The 13,635-nt window shown below is 31.3% G+C and overlaps 1 protein-coding gene across 3 annotated transcripts in view; it reads left to right on the forward strand.

Annotated features, from left to right (window-relative positions):
- LOC140443710 (proton channel OtopLc-like) overlaps positions 1-13,635 on the forward strand; it is a 127,996-nt gene that overhangs the window by 45,903 nt on the left and 68,458 nt on the right. For all 3 annotated transcript variants that reach the window (XM_072535093.1, XM_072535094.1, XM_072535095.1), the window contains one exon: positions 3,806-3,895. In XM_072535093.1, coding sequence (XP_072391194.1) covers positions 3,806-3,895 — 90 coding nt within the window. The remainder of the gene's footprint in view (positions 1-3,805; positions 3,896-13,635) is intronic.

Genomic DNA, 13,635 nt, shown 5'->3' on the forward strand with positions numbered 1-13,635 from the left:
GAATATACTAATTTGAGTATTTTACATCTTTAGGTATATAATCGATTTCCGCACATTTGCTCAGTCTACACATTAATAATGTAAATAAAATTTTTTTAAACTAGATCTAATGTATTATTTTTATTGTTATAAACAGAAATATAATATTCTATTGTTACAATGTAAAGTGACCAACAAGGAAACATATTTTCTTACGCACCGCCATTGATTACATTCAAAATTTCGGAGAATTCATGATAGACACGTGATTTTGGCTACTTTTGTCCATTTACTACGCATGATTTGTGATTTATGGTTTCATTTAATATTTGCCAGACTTATAGTGTTATACAAGATCCAAATAATTACGTGTCTAATGAACTACCTACTAAATAATTTTTTTTATTGATACCTCATTTTGCTTATTTAAAGTACGCCTCAGCGTATTTAAATTAAACTTTAAAAAAAGTGCGAGTTTTAAACTTACCAGGCAACATCAACAGTTTTAAATATTGATCTGACCTGACGGGAGTACATACCTTGTAACGTCAAATAAATACCCTATGAATAAAATTTTACTAACAAATGTTTCAAAAACTTTATTCAAATATTTGAAAATTTTATCTTTTAAATAAACGTTAAAAGTACAGTGGGTATTGTTTAAAATATTTATACTTTCGTTTTTATAATCAGAGGAAATGTTTTTCAAATTAACACTATCGACATTTTTGAAAGCCAATAGGGTTGTACTTCCATTAATAGCACTCCCAATAATGTTTGAAACATTCTTCTTATTGGTAATATGCTCTTCAACGTTACCAGTCACCACAGCTGCCGATTTATATCCTACTTGTAGTTATATTTGATCTATTGTGATGCCACTGTTTGCCATAATTGTAGCGAACGTACGTACAAACGCATGTCCGGTGTATTTTTCAGGATCAATAAGTTTTAGATAAGGTGCAATTTGCAAGGAACATGATCCAAATGTATTAATACCAACTACTCGATCAGTGCACTTCCCTTTATCATACCGTAAGAAAACTCAATCTGTACTTACATTTTTGACAATAATAAATACTTTTTTACCTAATGCACATAAAAAATTGCACAGCTATCAGAAACTGCAAAACGTCAAGCAATCACAGTCTTAGATGGTCGGATAGTAATAAGCAATACGTTTTCTTCTTTCTTCTTCACATCTTCTGCAAGAGCCAAAAATACCGCAAAGGGCTACTACCTTCAAAATTAAATACGTAATATCCGGAGCATCTATGAAAAACTTTTGCAAATCGTTTTCCTTGAATACATGCACCTTCTTGGCCACGTCATTCTTGCTAATTGCTTTTATGAATGCATGCACTTTCACAAATGATTTAAAATCGACCCCTTTGTTTATCCTCAACATACTTTGCAACTTCAAATGGATAGCCCAATAGTCGACGAAAAAAATCGCGCGTGTTTTAAAGACCTCAATATCTACTTATACTTTAATAATCATTACAATTTTGAGTTTCAATACAGTAGAATATTTTTCAATTATATACCGATATTTAACAGATCTACAATTAAAATATGTATATTTTTTCTTTGGAATTCCTTTTTTTATTAACTTCACCTAACAGTGATATTCAAAGAACTATTTTTTTCTTCCTAAGGTACGCCTTCTTTCAAAGGTTGGCGGTCATTATGATTATTTAAACTCTGTTCACTGTTGCTGTAAAAAACTGGTTTGCCGAGCAATTAAACCATTTTCTGAAACTGTGGAGAGATCTTCATCTCCTTTCAACGCCACGCTTTCCTACAATCTTTCCCTGTATGATATTCTATAGAAGGTGGTATTTTGTTTCTCTTATTACTTGGCTAAGGAATTGCAGTTTTCGCATCTTTATTTCAATATTCAGTTTTGTTTCTTTTGACAGTCTTTGAAAGACTTCTTTGTTCGTAACTTTGTTTACTTTAGATAGTCTCAGGATTCTTCTGTAAAGCTACATCTCGAAAATTTCCATTTTCCCATTCTCGATTTAGGCAGAATGGCTTCTATACCGTATAGGAGCCATTAATATGTAACATCTAAGCATGCGCATTTTTATGTTAACATTCAAAGTGCTATTGTAGTAAAAAAATTGTTTCATTTTCATAAATGAGTTACCTGCACTTTCAATTCTGGTTGTTAATTCCTTTGGAAAATCATACACGTCCGAAAAATTTTGGCGTCAATAATAATTTGTGCGTTAATATTTGGTTTTTTTGTTTTATCCAAGTTTATATTTAACCAATAATATAAACTTGCCATATAAACGTTTTGAAGTATTCTCTAGAAATCTCAATATTTTCTGCCATCAACATGGTGTCATCCGCATACCTCAGGTTAATAATAGGGATTCTGTTTACTTATAATAACAATATAATTTTCTTATAGGAAGGAAATGGCTAATAGGGAGAACTAAACAATAACTGGACTCGGAGATAGGGTAAGCAAAAAAATTGAAACGTTTGCGAACGGCTACTCATGTTTTGGTTGGAGAGCAAAGTCGTGGATAAGGATTCCTTTTCTGGGGCGACTGGGCGAACTAACTACGAAAAGAAATTAACAAATACTTACAGAAATGTCCTTGGCAAATTCTAAACAAGAAAATTTCTAAACTATTTAAAATTAGGGCGCCGTCTAAAAACCTCTCGCTGCTTAGAAAGAAAGGTTTAGGGTCTTTCTTGTGACCTCATCTTTAAAACTTGGTATAAGCATAAGCGGAAAGATTCTTGTTTATTTTCTACGTAAATATCTAGGCAGTACAAAGATCAAACGAAAGAGCAATACTCTGTCAAACGCCTTTTCATAATCTATAAGGCGGGCATAAATATCTTTATTCATGTCCAAACAACGTTGCATTAATACTCTCTACTACATCGCGAAATCTGAACTGCATGTTACTTACACTAGGATCTTACACTTATTTTTGTAAATATGATTGTATATAATGGTCTAAAATAATTTCAGTGAATACAGGGCCGATCCTAGGTAGTTGGCTGCCCGCGTGCGAAAACCTAATGTGCCGCTCCCTCTAGAGAATGTTTCTGCTATTTACTTCTGCTATGTAAATCATAAAATAAAAATATTTCTACCGGAAGTCTCATTTTAAATATTCTATTTTCAATTTTACTCTACTATTACTAATCCGCAATTATGCGACCTATTGGTCGCTGGTCCTTCGATATTAATATTTATTTTTTATCTACCAAATATAGGAAGATGAGAATATAATTTTACACATATTTGCTTTTTAATCATTAAACCAGCTACCTCATCTTTTCTCCTACATGTATATTTACGTTAAAAAAACATAATAAAATTCTTCAGATTTTTTGTAAATTAATTTCTATTAAAATTGTTAAATCTGGGTACAGATTTTATTACAGTACAGCCGGGTACAGCATTTCTAAATTTTTGTTTCAGATTTTTTTTTGTCTTTTTCTGGATATTGTTCTGAAGCTATTTTCTTGTGGCATTTTAAAGTAATTACAATTTAAATAGGAAAAAGCCACAATTAAAGGTTAAAGTACGTTTATTGACGTTTCAATTTCTACTTCGGAAATCGTTCTCAAAATACAAACATTAGTAAATTTCTGGATTGCAAATCGTAAAGCCAAAACAAATGTAAAATGTAATATACTCATTACAATTAATTGTGGTTAAATCACATATAAATACGATCGTATCTAAGTTAAACATGTCACAGGACAACAATTTCAGAATATTTTATTGCCACATAATTTTTAAATCTTTTTATTGGATTAACCATCAGTAATGATGTATTATTTATTTTAGACTATTCAATGATTCTTCTGAAACATCTAAAAAAGAAGAATTGGATTCAAAAGAACTGGGAAAAATAAAAAGAAACCGTAGAATTGGAGAGTAAGTAATTATTATAACATAAACTGAAACGTAAGTATAAAAATTACATTTGGTCGTTGAAATAATTTTTAATATTTCTGAATGAAGAGGTAGTTAGACGTGAAATATCACCTTTAAACGCATTGCCTTTTATTTTGAGTTCGTTGTTCTTGGTGCCTCTCATTTCTTGTATGGTTTGTACGTGGAATTCCTAACAATTTTGAATTAGTGGATATTTCCTTCGTTTTTATGACTGTATCTTTATTATAAACTACTATAGTCTTCTTTTTTCTCTTCTTATTATTATCATTCTATGGTCCATTTTTGGACTTAAGCATTTCCCAACACCTTTTATTGATCTCTATACTCATCTCATCGTTCCTTTTTTTTGTCTGAAAGTAGTATACCTAACACCGCCTTTCCTTTGCACTTATAATATAATCACGATGTCGTCAGCGAATCTGTGATGGTTTAACTTTTTGCCTTTAAAGTTCATGCCATATGTTAACCAATTTGTAGTTTAGAAGACGTCTTCGAGGACTACATTAAACAACTTTGGTTATATTATGTCGCCCTGTCTAACTCATCTCTTAATAGGGACGGGATTTGTATTTTCGTTTAATTGTGCTATCATAGTTGATAATAAATATCTCAAATTTATTTTATAATTAATAATAGCTTGTTCTATGGCCCACATCTCGATACTGTCAAATGCTTTTTCATAGTCTACGAAGGCAAGAAATACGGGAAGTTGATATTTATTTGCCTTCTTGATCAATGGTCTTATTATCAGCAGATGGTCTGACGTACTATATCCTTTGCGGAAGCCAGCCAGTTCTACTAGTTGGTAATTGTTGGTAAGTCAACCTGTTATGAATAATTCTCATAAACAGTTTGTAAACTAGACTTAGAATTGATTTTAACGGTCGAATAGGCAATGAAGTAATACTCGGAATTAAGCAAAAACATAACAAGAATGTTAAAAACAAAAAAACCAAAATGGAGAACTGATGATAAACTTCTGCATGCATAACTCAAAATAAGTAACACATTTTTTGACCACAAATACCAACACAAACATACATTCAATAAAACTTGTAGATAAAGATCTATGATAGATTACGTTATCTAGACTTCGGCAAATATGCATATTGCATATTTTGCATATTGTGCATATTTTATGCAAATATTTCATATTTTGGCATATTTGTATAAAAGTTTGCATAAAGTGCATAAAAGTTCAGATTTTTATACTGTATTTGAAAATTTTTAAACATACCAATTTATTTCAATTCTTGTATAAAATTTTGTAGTCATTTTAATCAAGAAATGATCTAAGTACGTAATCTCTACAGGTACAAAACATTTACAATTTCAAAGAAGATCAATTTAAGTAGCCCTCAACATTCTTAGAAAGTCTCGGTCACTGAGGCATTCAGTTATTGGATAATCGCTAAGGGTTCGCTCATTTGCATTTTATGATCTAATCCCCAAATCTATCTACAATTTATTGTATATTAACAGCAGGTAAACGGCTAATAGTTTTGTTCCTAATTTAGGGATTTTCCAAAATCTCCCAGTTTATTGAATTAGGTACCTAAACATTTCTAATTTGATGCTCAGATTTGTAAATCATTTTTGTTTTGATATTCAAAGCGTAAACACTCGTTGTGCGTAACAAAAAGGAAGATTGTGATTTTATAATGCCTAAAACAACCAGTGCTTCAACTTGGATTTAACCTTATAAAGAGCTGTCTATGGATATGGGAAAAATCTACTGTTCAGTCTGTGGCAAAATTGTAAGTATCTAATATTTTCTATTAAATATCTAATATTTCATACATACAGGGTGTTTCCAAATGACACTTACAACGTTTGACTGTAGATACTTCTCGAAAAATTGAACAAAACGATATAGTTAATGAGGGGTCAAACTTATTTACTTTTCGAGATACAGGGTGTTAAAATTAAAAAAAATTAAATTCTTTTAGTTAATAACAACAATAACTTTAAAACCAATAAACGTATTTACTTGAAATTTAGTACTCGTAGGTTGTTTTTAAATGAAAAATAGTTTCCTTTAGTGAGAAAAATTTGTCCATGGTACAGTACAATGGTGTGTATTTAGAAAAATTTTTCACCTTTACTTTTTTTTTATGAAGTCAGCTATTCTAAAACAAAACTTTTGTTGAATTTTAAAATAAGTTATATGATGTACTAATGGTTAGTAACAAAAACTAATTTGTGGATTAATACTGCATTTAAAACACTTAGCGAGTGTTTTTTTTTTCCAAACCAGTTATTTGATTAACCAAAAACACCTTGTATATTTTTATATTTTAAAGGTTGGGTTAAAATAAAGGTTTTTATTTTTATTTATAGATAGCATGTGAGAAGAAATTTCAGATAGACCAACATGTGAGAACTGCTTCACACATTGCAAAAAAAGGAAAACATCAAACTTCAATGGCTAAATGTTTCCAATCTACTTCAAAAAAATTAGATGAGCAAGAAACTTTTAATGAAGACTTGTGTCGCGCATTAGTGTCTGCAAACATACCGCTTTCAAAATTAGCAAATGTAAATTTTAGTTCGTTTCTAAAAAAATATTGCAAACTTAATGTTCCAAGTGATCGGTCTCTAAGAAGAAATAATGTGAACGGGCTATACTCGTCGGTGTTAATTAATATAAAGGAAGAAATTGCAGATAATTATTTTTACATATCTGTAGACGAAACCACTGATTCCTCAGGAAAGTATATTGCTCATTTATTGATTGGTGTTCTTAAAGAAGATACCTTACCAAAATCTCATCGTATTTCATGCCAGCAACTTGAGAAAACAAATGCTTTAACAATTTCGCGTTTTATACAAGAAACATTAGCAACTTTTTTTCTTCCGACAACTATTCCTTCTAATAAATTACTGCTTATTTTATCGGATGCTGCTCCTTATATGGTGAAAGCAGGACAAAATTTAAAAATATTTTTCCCAGATTTAATACATGTTACTTGTGTAACGCATGGATTAAACAGAGTTGCAGAGGAAATACGAAAAAAGTTTCCTCTTGTAAATACCATGATATCCAGTGTCAAAAAAGTATTTCTTAAATCTCCTATAAGAATTCAACTTTATAAAGAAATGCTACCTAACATTCCTCTTCCACCACAACCTATTTTAACGCGATGGGGAACATGGTTAGAAGCAGCTAATTTTTATGCAGATCATTTTGTTAAAATAAAGAACATAATTGATACGTTAACAGATGAAAGTTCCCAATCTCTTTTGGATTCTAAACAAACTTTTCAGAGTAACTTGCTTCAACAAGAACTTTCATTTATAAAATCAAATTTTAGTTTTGTTCAAAAAACAATTACTTAGTTAAAATCACCAAAACTGTCATTGTTCGAAAGTACAGCATTAATAAAAGAATTTGCGTCATGTTGTCGGAACGTTAGAGGTAATATTGGAAAAGATATTTTAAAAAAATTTGAAGCTACTATGGAAAAAAATAAAGGTTACCATATTCTTTCTGAAGTAGTCAGTGTTCTAGCTGGAAATATTTCGGAAACAATTAATTTAGAACCAAATGTTTTGGTTAGTTTGAAAAATGCTCCCGTTACATCAGTTGATGTTGAACGAAGTTTTTCCATATATAAATATATGTACTCAGACACAAGCCACAAGTTTTTGTTAGAAAATTTTGAACACCACTTGGTCATTTATTGTTACCATAATTCTAAATAAGTTTATTCATACTTAAAAATGATGTAGTTACTTAAAATAAATGTAAATCTTAATGAATAGTAGGAAATATTTAGTTATGTACACTTTTTTTTTTAAATAAAATTGTTACTATTTTACGATTTTTTTATTTATTTGTATGCATATTTTGTAAAATATTTGCATATTTTCGGGTAAACACGTGCATATTTATGCGCATATTTGCTACATTTTTATTTGCATATTTGCCGAAGTCTAGTTATAACCAACAAATATGTACCTCCATTAAAAATAATCGACGTAAGATGCCTCAACTCAGCAGATATAGGTAGCGTCCATAGCCTAGTATTATGTAAAATAGGAATATAAACATCAAATACTTCACACCTAATAGAGCGGCTCCACCACAAACAAAAATCAGGGTCGAAGGACTAAATACCGAATCACTTGGAGAAAGGAAAGTAATAAACACTAACATATCAAAAAAGAAAACCTCATGGTTTAGAAAGCAAGTGAAAGCAAAATTTAAAGAAAAGAAGAAAGTCTTTTAATAATACAGAACACAACAGGCATACAGCCACTATAAACGAATTAGAAATGAAACAAATACTTTACTTAGACAAATAAAAAGACAACACTGGCTGAGATTCTCAAAACTGATGAAGTACGACTTCTACGGATCACAGAAAAAATATGGAAAATAATCAGAGGACAAAGAAAAGAGATGAACGAACCAATAAAAATGAAACACATAGGAGGAATCATGGGTAGACTACTTCCAATTCCTATTTGCTAAAGGTGACGATAATAAACCATTAACACCAGATGTGACGGCAAACACAGAAATAAATATTGAGGAGGAAGAGGTAAAGCAACTATTAAGAAAATTAAAAATCAGAAAATTACCAGGAGAAAACAGAATAATGAACAAACTGCTAAAGTACGGAGGACCAGATCTGACCAAATCAGTACTAAAACTAATCAAAATAATAGAACAAAATAGAATTCCTCAATAATGGAGATCAAGTATCCTTATACCTATCTTCAAAAAGGGAGATAAATCGGACTTGGAAAATTACAGAGGAATTAACTTATTGAATACAACATTTAAATTAACAACCAAAATGATAACAAATAAACTCAATGAAATTATAACACTAGCAGAATAACAACAAGGTTTTAATTCGGGAAGATTATGCACCAACGCTATATTTTTTATGAGGGAAGTGCAAGAGAAATCATTAAAATACAACAAACCGGCATATATATATATATATATATATATATATATATATATATATATATATATTTATAAATATATATATATATATATATATATATTTATAAATATATATATATATATATATATATATATATATATATATATATATATATATATATATATATATATATATATATATGTTTCGTGGACCTTAAGAAGGCGTTTGATCGAGTCAAATTAAAAGACGTTATTTACTTGCAAAGTAAAGGTATGCAAGAGAGATACCTTTAGGAAAAATTAAAACTATAGAAAATATCTAAGCTGGCTATAAGATAAGACAGGGAAATTTTCTAAATCTTATATTGTTCAACCTGATTATGGACGAAATATTAAAAAAAACTAAAAAAGAATACTAAATGGGAGAAAAACAACTTAAAATAATCTGCTATGCAGACGACGCTTTACTACTCTCTCAAAGTGAAGATGATTTACAATCAAGAGCTGGAAGGTCAGATAATAGAACAAGTGATGGAGTTTAAATATCTAGGCATCACATTCTCTAGCTACGGAAAGCTAGAAACAGTACTCGAAGATCACGTCAATAGAGCAAACAGAGCCGTAGGTTGCCTAAATAAAATAATATGGAGAAATGAAAATATCGGGAAAGAAATGAAAGGCAGAATTTACAAAACAGTCATCAAATCAATAATGATATACGCGACCTGACACAGAGAACCAAAAAAGATTACTTAGAAAAATTGATGGTAAAACACTATGGGACACAGCTAGAAGTACAGATATACTAAGTTGATGCGAGGTGGAGAACATCAAGGACTGAAATATAAGAGTAGAATGAAATAATCATATAAGCCGAATGGCAACAAATAGCGTAGTGTAAACCAGAGACGGTTCCCCATTACGAAGACGATTAGTAGAATGACCACGAAAACGATGGAATGACAACTGGAGGCACATTGAAAAACAGACAGAGTCATATGAAGAAGAATACTTAGCAACGATATAGCTCTATAATTCTTTAGGTCACATGTGTCCCCTTTTTTTGTGTTTGTTGGTGTGTCTTAGTGTGTTGGTTGTTTTAAATGTTATGGTGTACCATATCATTTAAATTTTTCTGATTAAACTTTTTTTTTTATATGGTATGGCTATTATCTTCGAAACACGTCTTGTAAGTATTTCAGAACTTTTTTAAATTATTTTTTGTATTTTATTAATGTGATGTAATATTAAGTGACGATGGATAATCATTTGCTACACTTTATTTGTTTGTAACAGGCAGCTCATTACAAATGCAAATGGTCACTAAGCTGCAAACAGCACGTAAAGTGGTTAAACTGAAATCACTCAAAATAATATTCTCTCCTGTTAAAATCTAGCTTAAGATTTTTTAAACAGTCCACACAGAAATAACAATAAAAACCCATGGATTATACAGGGTCATTCATTAAGCATGTCCAATCTCTGAGTTGTAGATTCTAGACCTCAAAATATAATGATTCTGCCCAATATACCTTATACAAAAATTGCTAGTTTCCGAGATACAGGGTGTTTAAAGTTGAAATATGGATTTTAATTTTCGCAATAACTTTGTATGTTGTCATAGCTCTGATCCATGATCCAATTATTACATTTAATCGTAATTGTATAGTTTCATAAAGAATTTTAAGAATTTTCAGTTAAATCTGTCGACCACGCTTTTAGTAGATATAACGTAGTTGCTAGTCGGATTCAGTACTATATACTGATACTATGACTTTTGATGAAGAGCAAACATTATTGCCATCATGTCTGCTGTGTATATTGAGCATTCACTGGGTAAGCTATACTGGTGATGGTAATTTTTATTTTCGTGGAACATTGCACAGCCCGTTCCATTTGCATCTTTTGACCCAGTAAAAATGTACTGATAATTTGTCAATTTTTTTTTAATAATTATATCAAACATATTTGGGAGTAAATCTGAGTTTAAGTTACATATCCTAACCTTTCTAGAAAATAGTGTTTTTACCATTTCACCGTAGTAGGGCAGAATTTGGCTTTTATAGAGATTATCATTATATTTTACCGTACTTAGATAGCTTTCTACCAAAGGTATAGATTTTTTAGTTCTCCAGTACCTATGGGTGCAGATTCTGTCACCTCGAAGAAGAAACAGCAGAGCACATTTTATGTCAGTGTGACAGTCTGGCAAATGTGCGGTTCTTTGCATTAGGAGAAGAAAATCCACCGGCAAATAGCTACATGGAAGGTACAGTCTCGAAGCTACTAGACTTTATAAAAAGGGTCAGGCTAGAGAATGTTATCTAGGACTAGAGGACCACAATAGATCTGAAAAGGTCACAGTGGAATAGGCCGAAAGGCCACCTCTCTTAATCTAAATCTAAATCTAAACCTATGGGTGAGGTCTAAACTTAAGATCATTAAGATCTTCAAGGTATTTACAACTTTTGGACATGGACTGTAAATTTGTCGCTAAGGAATTGGCAGTGTAAATGCAATAGAGGTTCCACCGCTTCATTTTCCATTATTTGGACTGGAGTGGATTTTAAATAACCTAGGCATAATCTCAGGCATTTATTTTTTTGAACTTCAAGTTTGTTTAGATGTGTATTGGCCGCTGATCCAAATAAATGACAGTTATAGTCGAAAATCGGCCTAATCATGTTACAGTAAAACATCAAAGCAATATTTGGGTCTGCTCCCCAATTTGTGGTACAGAAAGTTCTTAAATATTTATTGAGTTTTCTGATTTTTTAACAATTTGATGAATGTTTAATCTCTTTTTAAAAATTGACAATTTTACGTTTTTTACATGAGGATTGCTAATTTAGACTCTCATTTAGCATTGCTAATAGAAGGGCGCTAGTTACACTTGGTTGTGTTTAGTAAATCAAAGCAAATTTTTTTGTCGGGTAAAATATGTGTAAAATTTCATAAATAATGTAAAGTCCCATGAATTTTTATTTTACAATAAAAAAAATTATTATCTAACTGTATAACAATAAAAAATTAAAAAATAAAAATAAAAAACTTTTTTTTTTCGGATACAATTCTTTTTACTAATGAAGCAACATTTACAGACGAGGAATATTTAATTGAAAAAATAATCATTTGTGGGATTTTAAAAATCCTCATCCTGCAAGAGAAACCTATTTTCAGCAAGACTTTAGGTTAGCATTTAGTGTGGTGAAATATGTGACTACTTAATAGCTTCTTTTCAACTGTGAACCAATTTAAATTTACCACTGGATTTAGATTTTCTTCAAGAACATTCACACGGATTACTAGAGGATATACCTCTCGTCTTAAGACAAAACATGTGGTTTTTGCACGAGAGGACACCACAGTATTCTTTAAAAATTAGTCAATGCTTATTATTAACACTTTTCGCATCGATGGATTCGTCGTGGTAGTAAGTTTTCTTGGCCACCAAAAAAGTCTTGATTTAAATCATTTAAACTTTTCAGTTTGTTACACTATTAACTGTTATTGAAGGTTATTGATAAATAAGGGAATCATTGATGAACATGTAAAACAATAGTTTATCTCAGAGAATACGTGTAGTTTTTAAGTTTAGCTGCAACACATTGCAACAATACTGCTAACTGATAATACGGACGATATCAAATTCGTCACAACTTTCCCTTACTCGGTCGGTAGATAGACCCCAAAGATTATTTGTCAAATTCTTCAAGGTCATTAATAAAGGAATATTCCCTAATGAGATAAATTTTTCCAATGTTATAGTATAGATATGCCTTATAAATCTAAAATATCACTACTATTAAAAGAGAGCGAGAGAGAAATTTTAAGTGACGAGCTGACAAGAATTGACAAAAATTTAAGTATAGAAGAACACTGGACCAAATGCAACGAAGCTATCCATACAGCGGCTAAAGGCTTTTTAAAACCTAACCAGGCTAAAATAAATGAAGATTGGTTTGACGAAGAATGTAAATCCAATAACCAACAGAAAAATGAAGCATATAATAGACTTCAGCAGCGCAGAACGAGATCAAACCTGGAAGACTATGAAAATCTTAGACGAGAAGAAAGAAGGACGTTTAGAAGCAAAAAGAAAGAGCCATACGAAAACGCTCTAAACGAGATTGTTAACCACCACAATAGAAAAGATTCTCGAAAATTCTACCAGAAGATAAACATCTGCAGAAAAGAATTCAGACCCAGAATAACAGCATGTAAAGGCAGAGATGGTTCCATAATTAGTGACAAAGAACAGATACTAAACAGGTGGATGAAAACGCTCAAGAGCCGCCCCCCACCGAAGAAGAAATTAGAAAAGCCATTTCAAAACTGAAAAATAACAAAGCCCCCGGTTTAGACAATCTGCCTGTCGAACTCTTTAAAAATGGTGGTGACACCCTTTTTAAACACATGCATCAATTAGTAACCGAAATCTGGCATCGGAAGGAAAGGCCCGCGGACTGGAAATTAGGTGTAATGCACCCTCTTCACAAAAAGGGAGATATGATGGTGTGTGATAATTATAGAGGCATCATCCTACTTAACGTGCCATATAAAGTATTGTCCAATGTATTGTACAAAAGATTGATCCCCTATACTGAACAAATAGTTGGGAACTACCAGTGCGGTTTCCGACCCAATAAATCAACAACGGACCAAATCTTCACAGTCAGGCAGATTCTTGAGAAAGCGCTTGAGTTTAGAATCGATACCCACCACATATTCGTGGATTTCAAAGCAGCATACGACTCAGTTAACAGACAAAAACTTCTACAGGTTATGGTGGAATTTCAAATGCCGTTTCATCTTGCTC

This window comes from Diabrotica undecimpunctata, chromosome 6 (assembly GCF_040954645.1).
Source record: "Diabrotica undecimpunctata isolate CICGRU chromosome 6, icDiaUnde3, whole genome shotgun sequence".
NCBI lineage: Eukaryota > Metazoa > Arthropoda > Insecta > Coleoptera > Chrysomelidae > Diabrotica > Diabrotica undecimpunctata.